Consider the following 19,563-nt stretch of genomic DNA (forward strand, 5'->3'; position numbering starts at 1 on the left):
TGCATCTCCCAAGCTCTATGATTAGGGTCACAAGAAACCAAAGTTCCCGGTCAGGGAAACAAAGTGTGGCCCAGAGCAAAATGTTCCAGAGACAGAGTAACTGTCTCATGATGAAACAGTAGAGGCTTTGGCAAACCTCTTCATAAGTAGAAGAGAAGACCATAGTGCATAGGTAGGCAAAGTCTTCACTTATCTGGGAGTTGCGCAGGTCCGGTCCCACGTTGTAGGTGCCATATGTTGTTTTCGCCGGGCTGGCTTCACGAGCGGGTAACAGATGACCCAGGACTCATGACAGTGCTCTAATATACAAAAGTCAGGAGCCAGACGGTGGTGCACCTGGTTGAGAACACATACTACAATGGGCAGGGACCTAGGCTGAAGCCCCTGGTCCCCACCTGCAGGGGAGAAACTTCATGAGTTGGTGCAGGTCTCTCTCTCTTTCTCCCTCTCTTTTTAAAAATTAATTTATTTACTTATTATTAGCTAGAGACAGAAATTTAGAAGGGACGGGAAAATAGAAAGGGAGAGAGAGACGCCTGCAGCCCTGCTTCACCACTTGTGAAGCTTCACCCCCTTTAGCTGGGGACCAGGGGCTGAAACCTCTCACCCTCTCTGCCTCCTCCTTCCCTATTGATGTCTGTTTGTGTTCATAAAATAAATAAATACAAGAGAACTAGAGCTGGTGAAATAGCTCATTTGGATAGTCCTCTGCTTTTCCATGTGTGAGACCTAGGTTCAAGTCTCCCAGGTCAAACCCCCCCTTTTCTAATTTCTTTATTAGGGAATTAATGTTTTACATTCCACAGTAAATACAATAGCTTGTATATGCATAACATTTCCCAGTTTTCCATATAACAATACAACCCCCACTAGGTCCTCTGTCATCCTTCTTGGATCTGTATTTTCCCCACCCACCCACCCCAAATTCTTTTACTTTGGTGCAATATCTTTTTATTATTATTATTATTATTATTTACTTACTTTACCTTCAGACCTGCTTCACCACTTATGAAGAGACGCCCCTGCAGGTGGGGAGCAGGGGGCTCAAACCAGGATCCTTAATGTCAGTTCTTGGGCTTTGCACCACCTGCGCTTAACCCGCTGCGCTGCCGCCCAACTCCCAAAATCCCCTTTCTTTCTTTCTTTCTTTTTCTTTTTTTCTTTGCCTCCAGGGTTATTGCTGGGGCTCGGTGCCTGCACTACGAATCCACGGCTCCTGGAGGCCACCTTTTCCCTTCTGTGGCCCTTGTTGTCTATCGTTGTTGTTGTTGATATTATTGTTGTCGTTGTTGTTGGATAGGACAGAGAGAACCCGAGAGAGGAGGGGAAGACAGAGAGGGGGAGAGAAGGATAGACACCTGTAGACCCGCTTCACCGCCCGTGAAGTGATTCCCCTGTAGGTGGGGAGCTGGGGGCGTTACGCAGGTCCCTGCACTTTGCACCACATGCACTCAACCCGCTGCGCCACCACCCAGCCCCCAATCCCCTTTCTTTAGAATATAAGTACATCCAGTGACCCAGGAGGTGTCACAGTGGCTAAAGTGGTGGTCTTAAAGCATGAAGTCTAGGGAGTTGGGCGGTAGCGCAATGGGTTAAGCTCAGGTGGAACAAAGCTCAAGTACCAACATAAGGATCAATAATGACATCATTAACAACAACAGTAATAACTATAACTCTGGTTCTCTCTTTCCATCTCTGTCTCTCTGTCCCTCTAATAAATAGAGCAGAGAAGGGGGATAATAAGTGTCTGGATGCTGACCACCTGGGTAGAAACTGGGTCTGCAAGTGTCCTCTCTTATTAGGAAGATGGTGAAGCTGCCAAAGATCATATGACCACAAACATGGCTTTCTGGGCAGTTACCTCTGCAGAACAGACAAAGGAAACAAGCTCCATGGATTTGCCTTGATGAACATACATAGCCCTTGTTTCCTCCTCCCCACAGCCCTAAAAGTCAGCTCCTGTGCAGACACAACAAAGCAGGGAGTTCGGAGAGCCAGAGGAATTGTCCCTGTGAAGGTACTCACAGAGGCACCTTGCTCTTCAGTGTAAAGGGCCCATTCCTCACAGAGCAGGGCACCCTGATGACCTTTGCTCTCTGGTTTATGTCACTGGGTGCTGGTAGCTGCAGGGACCTGGCTCTGCACTGCCTCATGCTGGCAGCCAGGAGCCAGGGAACTGGCACATCGGGCACCAGGCCCCCAACATAGGCCTCCTGCTCTTTGACCCCTGCCCCTCCCTCTCACCTACCCTCCTTCCCTGAAGGCCTCACCCTCAGTTCTCTGGTGCCCTTGCCCCGACTGGCGGTCCCTGCCAGCTCCTTGTTCAGGCCAGTCCTTCCATGCCTTCTTCCAGCCCCGCTTCCTGCACGTCTCCCCAGCCAGACGGGGAGAACCCTGGTAAGAAGGTGCAGTGGGCTCCCAGGGGGAGGAGAAGGATATCGTCCTCAGACTCTGAGGGACCCAAGGACCTCTCCAGAGTAGCCAGGTCCCGGAGGCCCAGCCGGCTGACGGTGAAGTATGACCGTGGGGAGCTCCAGCGCTGGCTGGACGTGGAGCAGTGGGCTGATGCACAGATCCAGCAGCTCTTTGAGGTAGGTCTGGGGGCCAGGCACAGGCTGGGCTTTCAGGGGGCTAGAGAAGGTCAGTTGTCTGTAGGAGGTGAACCATGCATGGATCAAGTGCCATACTTCCCTGTGTCTGAGCTCTGATTCCAACCCTCCTCATGATCTGGAACAGGTATGTTTATTTGTTTTTTAATTTATTTATTAAAGACAGATATAGGAGGGGAGAGTCAGAGCATCACTCTGGCATATGTGGTGCCTGGGATCAAACTCAAGACTTCATACCTGGGAGTCTAATGGCTTTAGTCACTACGTACCTTCTAAGCTGATGGAACAGTTTTTTTTTTTTTCTTTTAACCTGCCTTAGACTCAGTTTTCTAAGCTAGAAACTGTACTGTCAGTGCCAGTTGTAGTACTCAGCTGTAGTTTCATTGTCAGACTTTTTTTTTTAATTATTTATTTAAAAATGAGGGAGGGAGAGAAAGAGGCATTGTTCTGGCAATGGGATATCAGGGCTTAAACTCAGGACCCCATGCTCACAGGTCAGAATCTTAACTTCCGGTGCCATCTCCCAGGGTACTAGAAAATTTTTAATCCTTTATTTATTTATTTATTTGATAGAGACAGAGATAAATTGAAAGGGAGCGGAGTCAGGCGGTATAGCACAGTGGGTTTAGCGCACATGGCATGAAGCGCAAGGACCTGAGTGAGGATCCCGGTTAGAGCCCCCAGCTCCCCACCTGCAGGGGAGTCACTTCACAAGCAGTGAAGCAGGTCTGCAGGTGTCTATTTTTCTCTCCCCTTCTCTGTCTTACCCTCCTCTCTCCATTTCTCTCTGTCCTATCCAATAACGATGACAAAAGCAGCAGCAATAATAAAAAACAACAATAAAAAAACAATAAAAAACAACAATAAAAAACAAGGGCAACAAAAGGGAAATTAAATAAATATAAAAATTAAAAAATATATTTAAAAAATTGAGATGGAGGGGAGATAGAAGAAAATAAATATATACCTGTAGTCCTGCTTCACCACTTGTGCACTTGAACCCAGCTCCTTTCACACTGTAATGTGTGTACTTAACCAGGTGTGCCACCCTTGGACCCCCCTAGACATTTTTTTTAATGAACCAGGGCCTTGCACATGTGCCATACTGCTCAGTGGCCTCCCCAACCCAATCTTTAATTCTTTTTTTTTTTTACATTTTATTTTTAATTTTTTTTTTACTTTTTTAATGTTTATTTATTCCCTTTTGTTGCCCTTGTTTTATTGCTATAGTTATTATTGTTGTTATTGATGTCATTGTTGTTGTATAGAATAGAAATAAATTGAGAGAGGAGGGGAGACATAGAGGGGGAGAGAAAGATAGACACCTGCAGATCTGCTTCACCACCTATGAAGCGACTCCCCTGCAGGTGTGGAGCCAGAAGCTCTAGCGAGGATCCTTGCACCGGTCCTTGTGCTTTGCGCCACCTACGCTTATCCCGCTGTGCTACCGCCTGACTCCCTAATTAATTATTTTAATTTTATTGGCTACAGAGAGAATTTAAGGGTAAAAGGAGACATAAAGAGGTAAAGAGAAAGAGAGATACCTGCAGCCCTGCTCTGCAGCTCATGGAGCTTTCCCTCTGTAGGTGGGGGCTTGAACCAAGGTTTTCACACAGGGTAATACTCAACCATGTGTGCTATAGCCTGGGCCTCTCCCAGTCTTTTTTTTTTTTCCTCCAGGGTTACTGCTGGGCTTGGTGCCTGCACCATGAATCCACCGCTCCTGGAGGCCATTTTTTCCCCCTTTTGTTGCCCTTGTTGTTGTAGCCTCGTTGTGGTTATTATTGTTGCCCTTGTTGACGCTATTCGTAGTTGGATAGGACAGAGAGAAATGGAGAGAGGAGGGGAAGACAGAGTGGGGGAGAGAAAGATAGACACCTGCAGACCTGCTTCACCGCCTGTGAAGCGACTCCCCTGCAGGTGGGGAGCCAGGGGCTCAAACCGGGATCCTTACGCCCGTCCTTGCGCTTTGCGCCACATGCGCTTAACCCACTGCGCCACCGCCCGACCCCCCTCTCCCAGTCTTTTATTCTTTTCTTATTATTTTGTAGTTTATTTATTATTGGATAAAGACAAGATTGAAATAGAGAGGGGAGGGGGAGATAAAGAAGGAGAGAGACAGAGAGGCACCTGTAGCCCTGCTTCACCATTCATGAAGCTTTCCCCTTACAGGTGGGGCTTGAACCTATGTCTTTGTGCACTGTAATGTGAGTGCTTAACCAGGTATACCACTACCTGGCCCCTCTTTTGTTGTTCTTTAGTTTTAATATTTAATTATCTTCATGAGAGAGAGAGACATTTTAAGGAGACACCATAATGGTTATGCAAAAGATTTTCATGCCTGGTGTGGGTAGATAGCATAATGGTTATGCAAACAGACTGTCATGCCTGAGGCACTGAAATCCCAGGTTCAATCCCCACACCACCATAAACCAGAGCTGATTAGTGCTCTGGTAAAAAAAAAAAAAAAAAAAAAAAAGAATGCAAGGCTTGTTCAATATATGTAAATTAATAAATGTGATCCACTTTGACTGAATTTGGAGTAGGGCACCAAAGTGAAAACCCTGGGTTCAGGGTGAGGGTGGATGTTCAGCTTCACGGGGCGGGGGCGGGCATGGGATGGGACACAGTCTTTTGGTGGTAGGAATGGTGCTTATGTACACGCCTCTCAATTTGTAGTCATATAATTTTTTTTATAAAAAAAAACAAATAAATGTGATCCACCACATTAGCAAAAAGACTTTCATGTCTGAAGCTCTGAAATTCCAGGTTCAGTCTCTAGCACCACCATAAGCCAGAGCTGAGCAGTACTCTGGTCTTTCTCTCTGTGTCTTTCTGTATCTTTCATTAAAATAAAATAAATGAGAGAGAGAGAGAGAGCCGGAGACACCAGAGCACTGTTTGGCTGTAGCATATGGTGGTTTTGGAGATGGAACTTGGGACCTCATGCTTGCAAATCTGGAACTCTATCTGCTGTGCATTACTGATAACCTAAGACAGGTTTTACTTGTTAATGAGAGAAACAGGAAGTGGAGAAGGACAGAGAGAACCAGTGTATCACTCTGGCACATGTGATGCCAAAGATTGAATTTGGGAACTCATGCTTGAGAGTCCAACATTTTATCCACTGTGCCACTTCCTGGGCTGCCCAATCTCTCTCCCTCTTCCTCTCCCTCTCCCTCTCCCTCTCTTTCTCTCACTTTTTAAAAAATATTTATTTATTTATTCCCTTCTATTGCCCTTGTTGTTTTATTGTTGTAGTTATTATTGTTGTTGTTGTTGTTGGATAGGACAGAGAGAAATGGAGAGAGGAGGGGAAGACAGAGAGGGGGAGAGAAAGACAGACACCTGCAGACCTGCTTCACTACTTGTGAAGTGACTCCCCTGTAGATGGGGTGCCAGGGGCTCAAACCATGATCCTTATGTCGGTCCTTGTGCTAAACACCACGTGCACTTAACCCACTGCGCTACTGACTCCCTCTCTCTCTCTTTTGATACTAACATGTGATGCCAAAGATTGAATTTGGGACTTTATGCTTGAGAATCCAACATTTTTTTTATCCACTGTGCCACTTTCTGGGCTTCCCATTCTCTCTGTCATACTAATCTCTATTCTTTATCTTTTAGAGGAGAAAGAGAGAAATGAGACACTAAAGCACCTCTCCGTCATCCATCTTGCTTCCCAGGTGCTCCCATGTGGTGCTGGGGCTGGAACCCAGGATCATGAAGCTGTCTGAGTTAGTTTGGCATTGACCATGAGCCCTGGGTGCTTGTGGAAGGTGGGGGTGAGGGTACTGGAAAACAGAACTGCAAATTTCCCCCATCTGTGTCTACTTGGCCCTTGCAGTGCACTCTTACACTATTCTCAGCACTCCAGCACCTAACCTCTCTAGCTTGGTTTCAATTCAGATGGTTATGCACCTGCATACAAAGTCTCTAGACCTCTCTGGACAGATCCCTCCAGACATCAGAGAAAACACCAAGGAGCCTTGCTTTGTACAAAGAAGGTGGAGAGAAATGGTGCAGTACTAAGTGCTAGGACCGGCATAAGGATTCTGGTTCAAGGCCCCAGCTCCTTACCGGCAGTGGAGAAGCTTCACAAGTGGTAAAGCTGGTCTGTAGGTGTCTATCTTTCTCCCTCTCTATCTCTCCTCCCCCTCCTCTCTCAATTTCTCTCTGCCCTAACAAGGAAAAAAAAAAAAGGAAAAAATGGCCTCCAGGAGCGGTAGATTCATAGTACCAGCACTGAGCCCTAGCAATAACCCTGGAGGCAAAGAGAGAGATAAATGGTACTAGCTAAAGCACTCATAACTTTGGAAACAGGGCACGTGGGAGGACCACTCCCAGGCAATGACCGGAATGTAATACCTGGGCTTCAGTTGCCATGGCTGCTGTCCAAAGGTACCAAATGGCGCTTCCTCTCTCTGTCCCTGTTAGTTCTAGCAGGAAGCAGCCGAGAGGCTGGGAAAGCCCCAGTGGCTGATCAACTAACTGGTCATCATGGTCAGAGATTAAGAGTCCCTGCCCTGGTCCTGCTTGGTGCTCTCTCAGACCACCCAGCAGTTGCTGTCCACAAGCCACCATTGGCTAGTCCTGCTGCACTGAGCCAGATTCATGCCACGTGGCCTGATTAATTTATTTCACTGTTAACTTAAAAAAAAGATGTAATAATAACTAATGATAGGAAGGCATAAACAGAGTGAGAGAGCCAGAGTATCACTCTGACACAGGAGGTGTCAGGGATGGAATTCAGGACCTCATGCCTAAGTCCAATGCCTTATGTACTGTTCTTTTTTATTTTATTTTATTTATTTATTTTGACATTGGATACATTTTTATTGAGTCTTTAGTTTACAATACGAGATAAAATGAATATCAGTTCTCCTTAACTACATTTTTAGACTTTCTTTTTTTTTAAAAAAAAAATATTTATTCCCACTACTCAGCTGTAAAAAATGGTGACTTCACCGTTTTCAGCTGATCTTGGATGGACCTTGAAAAAATCATGTTGAGTGAAATAAGTCAGAAACAGAAGAATGAATATGGGATGATCTCACTCTCAGGCAGAAGTTGAAAAACAAGATCAGAAAAGAAAACACAAGTAGGGGAGTCGGGCTGTCGCACAGCGGGTTAAGCGCAGGTGGCGCAAAGCACAAGGACCGGCATAAGAATCCCGGTTCGAACCCCGGCTCCCCACCTGCAGGGGAGTCGCTTCACAGGCGGTGAAGCAGGTCTGCAGGTGTCTATCTTTCTCTCCTCCTCTCTGTCTTCCCCTCCTCTCTCCATTTCTCTCTGTCCTATCCAACAACGACGACAACAATAATAGCTACAACAATAAAACAACAAGGGCAACAAAGGGAATAAATAAATAAAATAAATATTAAAAAAAGAAAACACAAGTAGAACCTGAAATGGAATTGGCATATTGCACCCAAGTAAAAGACTCTGGGGTGGGTGGGTGGGGAGAATACAGGTCCATGAAGGATGATAAATGACATAGTGGGGGTTGTATTGTTAAATGGGAAATTGGGGAATGTTATGCATGTACAAACTATTGTATTTACTGTTGAATGTAAAACATTAATTCCCCAATAAAGAAATAAATTTTAAAAATATTTATTCCCTTTTGTTGCCTTGTTATTTTATTGTTGTAGTTATTATTGTTGTTGTAACTGATGTCACCGTTGTTGGGTAGGACAGAGAGAAATGGAGAGAGGAAGGAGAGACAGAGAGGGGGAGAGAAAGACACCTGCAGATGTGCTTCACTGCCTATGACTCACCTACAGGTGGGAAGCTGGGGTCTGGAACCGGGATCCTTACGTGGTCCTTGCGCTTCCTGCCATCTGCACTTAACCCGCAGCGCTACTGCCCAACTCCCAGACTTTCTTTTTTTTAATATTTTTTTCTATTTATTCATTTATTCCCTTTTGTTGCCCTTGTTATTTTATTGTTGTAGTTGTTGTTGGATAGGACAGAGAAAAATAGAGAAAGGAGGGGAAGACAGAGAAGGTGAGAGAAAGACACCTGTAGACCTGCTTCACCACTTGTGAAGCGACTCCCCTGCCGGTGGGGAGCCGGGGCTCAAACCGGTATCCTTACTTACTCCTGTCCTTGCGCCGCTTTGTGCCACATGCGCTTAACCCGCTGCGCTATCGCCCGACTCCCTCTTTAACTACATTTTACACAGCTGTAGTAATATATTTTAGACTTCAGGGGTAAATAAGGTTTCATATATTCCTTAAAAGATGGATCAATTGGGAATCGGGCGGTAGCGTAGCGGGTAAAGCACAGGTGATGCAAAGCGCAAGGACCAGACTAAGGATCCCGGTTCAAGCCCTGGGCTCCCCACCTATAGGGGAGTCGCTTCACAGGCAGTGATGCTGGTCTACAGGTGTCTATCTTTCTCTCCCCCTTTCTGTCTCCCCTTCCTCTCTCCATTACTCTCTGTCCTAGCCAACAACAACGGCATTAATGATAACAATAATAATAACAAGGGCAACAAAAATGAAAAAAATAGCCTCCAGGAGCAGTGGATTCACAGTGTCAGCACCGAGTCCTAGCAATAACTCTGGAGGCAAAAAAAAAAAGATGGATCAAATAAATAAGTTCATTTTTGTGTGTGTGTTTATATTTTTTTGATTTTTTATTTATAAAAAGGAAACATTGACTAAACCATAAAGGGGTACAATTTCACACAATTCCCACCATCAGAGCTCTGTATCCCATCCCCTCCCCTGATAGCTTTCCTATTCTTTAACCCTCTGGGAGTATGGACCCAAGGTCATTGTGGGATGCAGAAGGTGGAAGGTCTGGCTTCTGTAATTGCTTCCCCGCTGAACATGGGCATTGACAGGTCAATCCATACTCCCAGCCTGTCTCTCTCTTTCCCTATTGGGGAAGGGCTCTGGGGAAGAGGAGCTCCAGGACACATTGGTGGGGTTGTCTGTCCAGGGAAGTCTAGTCGGCATCCTGCTAGCATCTGGAACCTAGTGGCTGAAAAGAGAGTTAACATACAAAGCCAAACAAATTATTGAACAATCATAGACCTAAAGGCTGGAAGAGTTGGGGGGTCTCTATTTTGTAGATAACTAGTAGGCATATTTTAGTTATATTCCAAAGGGCCTGTGGCTATGCTAGTGTTTTTTTTTTTTTTTTTTTTTTGCCTGAGCCTGAAATCTGTTATGCAGGTGGATCCTAATTATTGTCTGGGGAGATGATGTCATGGCTGGCAGAAGAACCAGAAAGCTGGATCAGGGAAGAGAGTAGCTCCTAAATATAAATATTGTTGATTATAAACCCCATCGATTTGATGTGATCTGGGGTCCATATTCAGCTTAGGAGCCTATGTGACCTCTATATCCCTGTAGATATGAGCTCACATTCTGTGGTCATAAGTAGGAATGTTCCAAACTGCCCCAATATTGGGACCCATCTTCCTCTGGTGTAGCGTAGAGTCTGTTGTCCAGCCTCCCTTCGGGGGCTGGAACATTCTCTACCATTGTTGATCCAAGTTGAGGGCAAGGTCCTATGGGGGGAATAAAATTTTTTTTAAAAAAGTAGCTTTGTGAATGGAGACCATAGTATGTAGATTAACTTATGATTCTTCCATAATGTATTTATAGCAGTTTTGCACCCTTAATGACTGCAAATGTTTCACTAAATTAAAATTAAAGGTGGAGTTCCATGGGTGTTTGAACAGTGCTTTGGTGTCTCTTCTATCTCTCTAGAGAGGAACTGACACAGAAGCATCTAAGTATCAGGAATACTGTTCTAGCCAGGGTTCCCAATTTGGACATTAGCCCAGAAATCATCTTTTACACCTTCAGATGCTATTTCCTAGTTATTTCGTTTTGAACTAAAAAGGGAAAAAGGATAGTTGGCATTAGGTTGACCTCTCTTTCTCTTACAATTTGGTTTCTTTGGGTTTGTCTTCATTAAGCTTCACTTTTTTAAAAATCTTTTTTCCCCTTTTGTTGCCTTTGTTGTTTTATCATTGTGGTTATTATTATTGTTGTTATTTATGCCATTGTTGTTGGATAGGACAGAGATAAGGAGAGAGGAGGGGAAGACAAAGAGGGGGGGAGAAAGACAGACACCTACAGACCTGCTTCACCACCTGTGAAGTGACTCCCAGGTGAGGAGCCTGGGGCTCGAACCAGGATCTTTGTTCTGAGCCTTGTGCTTCGCGCCATGTGCGCTTAATCAGTGCACTACCGCCCGACACCCCCCCTTTTTTTGCCTCCAGGGTTATCGCTGGAGCTCAGTACCTACACTATGAATCCACTGCTCCTGGAGGCCATTTTTTCCCATTTTTGATGCCCTTGTCATTGTTATTATTATTATTATTGCTATTGGATAGGACAGAGAGAAATGGAGAGAGGAGGGGAAGACAGGGAGAAAGACACCTGCAGACCTGCTTCACCCCGTGTGACACGACCCCCCTGCAGGTGGGGAGCCAGAGGCTCGAACCCAGATCCTTAAGTCAGTCCAGCCATGTGCGCTTAACCGCTGTGCTATAACCCGGCCCCCTTAAGCTTCACATTTTTCACCTGTTTAGACACTTATACTTTCAGTTGCCTTGAAATGCTTAGTTTCAAAAAGATGGTTACAGGCTGTAACCAAATGGTCCTTGTTAGCTGTCTTGCCACATTTTTAATGTTTCCCAACAACTTATGTTCTTCAAGAAACTACAGCTGTTTCTGTGGCTATGCCACATAAAGTGGAGTGCACAGATGTCCGGCCACTGAAGATGTAGGAATATTAACTTCTGGAGGAAGAGGGGGGTCAGTTCTGTGAAAATCAGTGAGTCTGTAGTATGGTCCTGCAGAAACTTGACAATGTCCGGTTTGGCGTCCAGGATGGCTATGGAACAGCCACCACCATCTTCCTGCTGCCAGCCAGTATTCTTCTTGTTTTTTTTTTTTTTTTTTTTTTTTTGCCTGCAGGGTTATTGCTGGGGCTCAGTGCCTGTACCACAAATTCACTGCTCCTGGAGGCTATTTTTTTCCCTTATGTTGTCTTTGTTGTGGTTATTATTGTTGTTATTGATGTCATTGTTGTTGGATAGGACAGAGAGAAATGGAGAAAGGAGAGGAAGACAGAGGCAGAGATAAAGATAGACACCTGCAGACCTGCTTCACCACTTGTGAAGTGATCCCCCTGCAGGTGGGGAGCTGGGGGCTCGAACCAGGATGTTTATGCCAGTCCTTGCACTTTGCACCAGATGCACTTAACCCAATGCGTTACCACCCAACCCCCCAGTGTTCTTCTTTTTCTTTTTAAAGAATTTATTTATTTACTCATGAGAAAGACAGGAGAGAGAGAGAGAGAGAGAGAGAGAGAGAGAAAGAACCAGATATCACTCTGGTACATGTGCTGCCAGGGATTGAACTAGGTACCTCAATGTTGAGAATCTAATGCATTATCCATTGCGCCACCTCCCACACCAACAGTGTCCTTTGGATAAATACCTAAGAGTGGTATTGCTGGATCATAAGGTGATAGCATTTTTATTTGTTGAAGACTCTCCATACAGTCTTCCAAAGGGGCTGAACCAGTTTGAATTCCCACCAGTTGTGTAGCAGACTCATTTTTCTACACAACCTCATGTAAAAATTTCCTATTTTGGGGAGTTGGGCAGTAGCGCAGCAGGTTAAGCGCACGTGGCGCAAAGTGCAAGAACCAGCTTAAGGATCCTGGTTCAAGCCCCCGGCTGGCTTCCCACCTGCAGGGGGTCGATTCACAGGTGGTGAAGCAGGTCTGCAGGTGTCTATCTTTCTCTCTCTCTCTCTGTCTTCCCCTCCTCTCTCTATTTCTGTCTGTCCTATCCAACACCGATGACATCAACATCAACAACAACTACAATAAAAAACAACAAAGGCAACAAAAGGGAATAAATATATATTTTTTAATTTCCTATTTTGTTGATATAGACCATTCTCACAGACTCTGGTCCAGAGAAGACAGTTCACAGGTAGGGTATGTGATTTGTCATGCATGCCCTAGCAGGTTGGGTCATGGCACAAGAGGAAGTTCTGGTGTTATAGTGTCTCTTCCTCTCTTTGCTTCTTTATCTGAATGAAAAAGTGGCCCAGAGCAGTGAAATTGTACATGTGGGAAAGAGAGATGAGAGAGAGATATCTATAAGGTGGTGCAGTGGATAAGGTGTTGTTGAGGTTCTGAGTTAGGTCCCTGGCATTGTATGTGCCAGAGTGATGCTCTGATTCTCTCTCACACACCCTCATAAATAGATAAATCTATCTTTAAATAAAAAAAAATGGGAGCACTACTCTGGTACATGTGCCACCAAGGCTCTGTCCAGGAGCCTTAAGCATACAAGTCCTGCACTCTACCAGCTGGGCTATTTACCTGACTACTAAACACTCTTTATTCAAGAACCCTAGCATAGGGAAATGGTAGAGTGGTTATGCAAAAGACTTGTATGCCTGAGGCTCTGAGGCCCAGTGTTCATTCCTCAGAACTGCCATAAGCCAGAACTAAGCAGTGCTCTAGGAAAAACCAAACCAAACCATGGAGGTAGTGAAGTGGCTAGAGCTTTGTACTTAAAAATATTATATTCTGAGTTTGATCCCCAGCATTGTATGTGCCAGTCATGCTCTGGTTCTCTCTCCATCCCACCCTCTATCATTAATTAATAAATAAATCTTTAAAAAGGACTTTAGCGGGGACCAGGTGGTGGCGCACCTGGTTGAGCGCTCATGTTGCAATGTGCAAGGACCCAGGTTCAAGCCCCCGGTCCCCACCTGCAGGGGGAAAGCTTTGTGAGTGGTGAAGCAGGATTGCAGGTGTCTTTCTGTCTCTTTCCCTCGATTTCTGACTGTCTCTATCCAATAAATAATTTTTAAAAAATTATTTTAAAAAAGGACTTTAGCATGTGTGAGTAAAATAGCTCTCTTGGGGGGTGCTGGGTGGTAATGCAGTGGGTTAAGCACGCATGCTGTAAAGTGCAAGGACCGGTGTTGGGAATCCCAGTTTGTGCCCCTGGCTCCCCACCTGCTAGGGGGTCACTTTACAAATGGTGAAGCAGGTCTGCAGGTGTCTATCTTTCTCTCCTTGTCTCTGTCTTCCTCATCTCTCTCAGTTTCTCTTTGTCTTATCTAACAACAACAACATTGATGGCAACAATAACAATAACAACAACAAGGGTAACAAAATAGGAAAAATGGCCTCCAGGAGCAGTGGATTCGTGGTGCAGGCACCAAGCCCCAGCAATAACCCTAGAGTCAAAAATATATATATATATATATAGCTCCCTTGTAGTGCACTCCTTTGCCATGTGAAAAATCCACTTTTGAGCCCAGACCTCAGTGAACTGAAGAAAGCTTTGGTTTTGTGGTCTCTTTCCTTCTTGTCCTGCCTCTCTGTTTCTATCTAAAAAATAAAAACCAAAAAAGCAGTATTTCAGTGAGCACACTGTAGGTGTTCAGTGGCTGTTGAGTAGGATGAATGACTGGTGTAAGTTAGGTGAGAACAAGAACTGATGGTGGGAGGTGGGGGTTGGAGCTGTGAGGCCCTGGCCATGAATGACCTTCATTCTGGTACAGGCTCCTGGGCCTCTCTGAGCCCCCTTGTGATCTTCCCACAGGACCAGCCCACTCCTAGTGAGATTGATTTAGAGGCACTCGTGGACCTGTCCACAGAGGAGCAGAAGACTCAGCTGGAGGTAGAACAGGGATGCTGGGTCTTGACTTGGGGCAGGGTGGAGTGGGGTGCTGGGCTTCTCTCTCCTCAGGTGCACTTGGGCACAATTCTGGGGCCTGGGTCGGGGATTGTGAGAAAGGGCCATGGCTCAGGGCTGTGTCTACTCTCTTCTCCCCAGGACATGCTCCGGAGCTGCCCCCGCCCCACAGAGGTAAGGAGTGCTTTGCTGGTCTGGAGGTGAAAGGTAGCCTATGGGGAGGTAGAGAATAAAGGAAATTTTCTTTGGGGCTGGAGAAACAGCATAATGGTTATGTAGAAAGACTGCCAAACCTGAGATTCTGATGTCCCAGGTTCAATCCCCAGCTAAAGCTGAGCAGCACTGTAGTTAAATTTACTTATTTATTGGATAGAGACAGAGAGAAATCAATAAGGAAGGGGGAGATAATAGAGGAAGAGTGAGGGGGCCGGGTGGTGCTGTACCTGGTTAAGTGCACACATTACAGTGTACAAGGACCCAGGTTCAAGCCCCTAGTCCCCACCTGTGGGGAAAGCTTTGCGAGTGGTGAAGCAAGGCTGTAGGTGTTTCTCTCTCTCCCTCTCCCCCTCCCCTATCCATTTCTTCCTGTCTCTATCCAATAATGAATAGATAAAAATTAAAAAATAAAATAAGTGAAAGCCATGTGGTAAGTTATTCAGCTTTAAAAGTGGGGGGAGGGAGTGACACCTGCAGCAATGCTTCACCACTTATAAAGCCTCTCTCCTGCAAGTAAGGACCAGGGCGTTGAACCTGGGTCCTTGAGCATGTGTATTCTACCAAGCACACCACCACTTAGCTCCTTAATATTTTTAAAGAGAACCTTCCTTCCTTCCTTCCTTCCTCCTTCCTTCTTTCCTTCCTTTCTAAAGAATTATTTGAGAGAGAGGAAGAGAAGGAAAGACAGAGACAGAGAACACTAGACTATCACTTTGACACATGCGATGCTGGGAATTGAACTCATAACTTTATGCTTGTAGAGTCCAAGGCCTTATCTATTGCTCCATCTCCCAGGTGAGAAGAAAATTCTGGGTGCTAAGGAGATAGTATAATGGGTATACAAAAAAATTTAGTGCCTGAGGCTCAGACATCCCAAGTTCAATCCCTGGTACTACCATAAGTCAAAGCTGAACAGCACTATGGTAATAAACAATCAAACAAGCAAATAAAGCGATAATTTCTTGGGAGATGGGGGGGCACTAGGGTGGTCTGAGTGGTAAGCTGGTGTAACCCCAGGTCTTTATTCTCTCCCATGTCTCTCTCTTAGTCTTTCATCTCAGAGCTGCTCAGTCAGCTCAAAAAACTCCGGAGACTCAGCCGTCCTCAGAAATGAACCCCAGAAGAACCACTTCAGTGGCTACTGCACCACAAGGCTCATCCTGCCCCTCTGCAGGCTGGGATGAGCAGGAAACCAGTCCTGATGACACAGACAAGGAAGGTGGAGGCCAAGAAAGGCACATTTAAACAACCCATTTATGTGACAGTGAGTTCAGGGAGCCCGTCATGGATGCTGTCCAACCCTTGTCTTTCTCAAATGGATAAAACCTGTAGGGATCTTGTTAAATGGTGTCTGGGGTATATTTATGCATGTGTGTGTGTGTGTGTGTGTGTGTGTGTGTGTGCACGTGAGTGCATGTGTTTACTGGATTTCTGATACCAGCCTCCTGAGTCCCCAGGTTCTACTCACATACCTCAACTACTTCCCACCCGTTCTTTTTTCTTTTTCCTTTCTTTTTCTTTATTTCCTTTTCTTTTCTTTCTTTTCTTTTCTGATAAAGGCAGAGAAGTGGGAAAGGGAAAGAAAGGGAGATAGAGGGAAAGAGGGAGACAGATAAGGAGAGACACCTGTAGGGGCCAGGTGGTGGCACACCTGGTTAAGCATACACATTACGGTGGGCAAGGACCCATGTTCAAGCCCCTGGTCCCCACCTATACGGGGAAAGCTTCATGAGTGGTGAAGCAGGTCTGCAAGTATCTGTCTCTTTTCCCATCTCAATCCCCTCTCCCCTCTCAATTTATCTCTGTCTCTATCCAATAATAAATAAAACTATTTAAAAAAAAAAAGGAGAGACACCTGCATCACTGTTTGTGAAGGTTCACCTCAGCAGATGGGGACTGGGGACTTGAACCTGGGTCTTTGCTCATGGTAATGTGTGTGCTCTACTAGGTACAGCACTACCTGGCCCAGACCCTGTCTCTCTTCTTTTTAGAGATGTTTATATTTATTAATGACAAAGAGAGGGAGAGAAGAGATGGGAGAGAATCAGAGCACCACTGGCATATTTGATACTGGGAATCAAACTCAAGACTTCATGTCTGAGTGTTTAACACTCTATCTACTGCACAAACTCCCAGGCAATTTTTTTTTTTTTTTTTTTTAGAAACAGGGAGCCATCAGAGAAACAGTAAAATAGCACTGGAATTTCTTTCAATGCAGTGGGGGCTGGGCTTAAACAGTGGTCAAGCATATCACAAAACAGCACAGTATCCAAGTGAGCTATTTTGTCAGCCCCCAAGCTATTTTACAGTCCCTCTTTTCCTCATTGCTTGGGCACCCCAGTGCAGAAAGGGCCAGGCTCAAACATGAATCATACTCATGACAAAGCAGCCATACTGCCCTGGTGAGTTATTCAGTAGGCTTCCTCTCTTTCTATCTGAAAGAAAAAAAAAAAATCAGCTTGAAGTGGTGAAACTCCAGGGATAACAACAACAACAAAAAAAAAAGCAAGAGGGGAAAGCTTCATGAGTGGTGAAGCAGGACTGCAGGTATCTTTCTCTCTCTCTCTCCCTCTTTACCTCCCCCTCCCCTTTCAATTTCTTTAATGAACAAATACATAAACAAATAAATAAATTTTTTTAAAAGGAAGGAAGAAAGAAATGACTCATTCTGAGTCTCAGAAGAGAGAAAGCAAGAAAAATGAATCGAGGTATGTGGGTATCAGGGGAGACTGTGCCCTCCCCCATCCCTATTGATAAAGAAGCCTCAGGTTGACATGTGACTCTAGACAGAGGCAGGAGAAGAAAAAGCAGGGGCGGGGGCAGGGGCTGGGTGGTGGTACACCCAGTAGAGTGCATTACCATGCACAAGGACCTGGATTCACCCCCCCCATTACCACTTATGGGGGGGAAGCTTCATGAGTGGTGGGGCAATACTGCAGGTGTCTCTCCTTTCTGTCTCCTTTACTCCCTCCCTATTTTTTCTGTCTTTCAACTTTTATCAAAAGGAAAAAAGAAAAGAAAAAAATGGCCACCAGGAATGGTGGAGCCAGGCAGGTACAGAGCACCAGTGATAACCCTGGTGGCAGAAAAAAATAAAAGAAAAAGGAGGGGCTGAGCAGAAGGGTGTGAAGAGCTGGGAGGCCAGGAGTCAGCTCAGGAGGGTGTGAGGCTGCTGTCCTTTGTGAGGAAGGAGGAAGCAGGGTGTGCTCATTGCTTGTCCATGTAATGTGTATCACAAATGCTGAAAAACCCAAGGTGACATGTCAGGGACTGGGGGGATAAGCTAGTCTTCCCTGGACAGGGGTGACACTTCATTCATTCTTTCATTTATTTATTTTATGATAGAGACAAAGGTAGAAAAGCAGAGAAAGAGAAAGTGAAAGAGACCACTGGACTGAAGCTTTCTTAAATGCAGTGGGGAATAGGCTCAAACCTAAGTTGCCCACATGGCAGAACAACATACTAAGTGAGCTATCTGCCAGCTCAGTTCAAATAGTCACATTGACTGCATATGGTATACTGTCCCTGCACGGAGAAGTTTGCAGCATGGCTCGACTTTTTTTTCTCTTTTTAACACAATGATAGAACCGCAAAGAATAGAAGACCACTGCATCAAAACTTCCTTCTATGTGGTGGGGGCTGGGCTCAAACCTGGGTCATGTGCATGGCCAAACAGTGTACTACCCAAGTACACTATCTTGCCAGCCCCCCAGTTCTTTGTCATCACACAGAACTTAAGTTGACTCTGCCCTTGTTATTTATCTTTTCATTAAGATTTATAAATTTGTGGGAGTCGGACGGTAGCGCATTGGGTTAAGCGCATGTGGCACAAAGCACAAGGACCAGCATAAGGATCCCGGTTCGAGCCCCCAGTTCCCCACCTGCAGGGGAGTCACTTCACAGGCGGTAAAGCAGGTCTGCAGGTGTCTTATCTTTCTCTCCCCCTGTCTTCCCCTCCTCTTTCCATTTCTTTGTCCTATCCAACAACAACGACATCAATAATAACTACAAAAATAAAACAACAAGGACAACAAAAGAGAATAAATAAATAAATAAGATTTATAAATTTATTATTTATTTATTTTGCCTCCAGGGTTATCACTGGGACTCGGTGCCTGCACCACAAATCCACTACTCCTGGAAACTATTTTTACCCTTTTGTTGCCCTTGTTTATCAGTGTTATTATTATTACTATTATTTTCTTTTCAGATTTCTTTTTAAAAAATTTTTTTGGACTTTTTTTTTTGGGGGGGGAATTAATGTTTTACATTCAACACTATGTACAATGGTTTGTACATGCATAACATTCCCCAGTTTCCCATATAACAATACAACCCCCACTAGGTCCTCTGAATCCTTCTTGGACCTGTATTTTCCCCACCCACCCACCAGAGTCTTTTACTTTGGTGCGATACTTCAATTCCATTTCAGGTTCTACTTGTGTTTTCTTTTCTGATCTTGTTTTTCAACTTCTGCCTGAGAGTGAGAGCATCCCATATTCATCCTTCTGTTTCTGACTTATTTCACTCAACATGATTTTTTCAAGGTCCATCCAAGATTGGCTGAAAACGCTGAAGTCACCATTTTTTACAGCTGAGTAGTATTCCATTGTGTATATATACCACAACTTGCTCAGCCACTCATCTGTTGTTGGACACCTGGGTTGCTTCCAGGTTTTAGCTATTACAAATTGTGCTGTCAAGAACATATGTGTACACAGATCTTTTTGGATGGATATGTTGGGTTCCTTAGGATATATCCCCAGGAGGGGGTTTGCAGGATCATAGGGTAGATCCATTTCTAGCCTTCTGAGAGTTCTCCAGACTGTTCTCCACAGAGGTTGGACCAATTGACATTCCCACCAGCAGTGTAAGAGGGTTCCTTTGACCCCACAACCTCTTCAGCATTTGCTGCTGTTACCTTTTCTGATGTATGACATTCTCACAGGAGTGAAGTGGTATCTCATTGTTGTCTTGATTTGCATTTCTCTGACAATCAGAGACTTGGAGCATTTTTTCACGTGTTTCTTGGGCTTTTGG

At 45.0% G+C, this 19,563-nt stretch overlaps 1 protein-coding gene across 1 annotated transcript; it reads left to right on the plus strand.

Moving 5' to 3' along the window:
- Nucleotides 1-1,954: 1,954 nt before the first annotated feature.
- On the plus strand, nt 1,955-15,868 carry PPP1R14D (protein phosphatase 1 regulatory inhibitor subunit 14D). The gene is made up of 5 exons (XM_060174139.1): nt 1,955-2,591; nt 3,333-3,335; nt 14,215-14,292; nt 14,449-14,481; nt 15,572-15,868. Exons 1-5 carry the CDS (start codon nt 2,340-2,342, stop codon nt 15,635-15,637), a joined length of 432 nt encoding a protein of 143 aa, XP_060030122.1. The 5' UTR covers nt 1,955-2,339; the 3' UTR covers nt 15,638-15,868.
- The last annotated feature ends 3,695 nt before the right edge of the window (nt 15,869-19,563 follow it).

The sequence above is a fragment of the Erinaceus europaeus genome, chromosome 16 (genome assembly GCF_950295315.1).
Source record: "Erinaceus europaeus chromosome 16, mEriEur2.1, whole genome shotgun sequence".
Lineage (NCBI taxonomy): Eukaryota > Metazoa > Chordata > Mammalia > Eulipotyphla > Erinaceidae > Erinaceus > Erinaceus europaeus.

Excerpts from the sequence above, each read along its gene's own strand:
- PPP1R14D (XM_060174139.1), top strand. The coding sequence starts at position 2,340 with ATGCCTTCTTCCAGCCCCGCTTCCTGCACGTCTCCCCAGCCAGACGGG. Across the intron at positions 14,293-14,448 it reads AGCAGAAGACTCAGCTGGAG|GACATGCTCCGGAGCTGCCC; the intron begins GTAGAACAGGGA and ends TCTTCTCCCCAG. Across the intron at positions 14,482-15,571 it reads GCTGCCCCCGCCCCACAGAG|TCTTTCATCTCAGAGCTGCT; the intron begins GTAAGGAGTGCT and ends TCTCTCTCTTAG.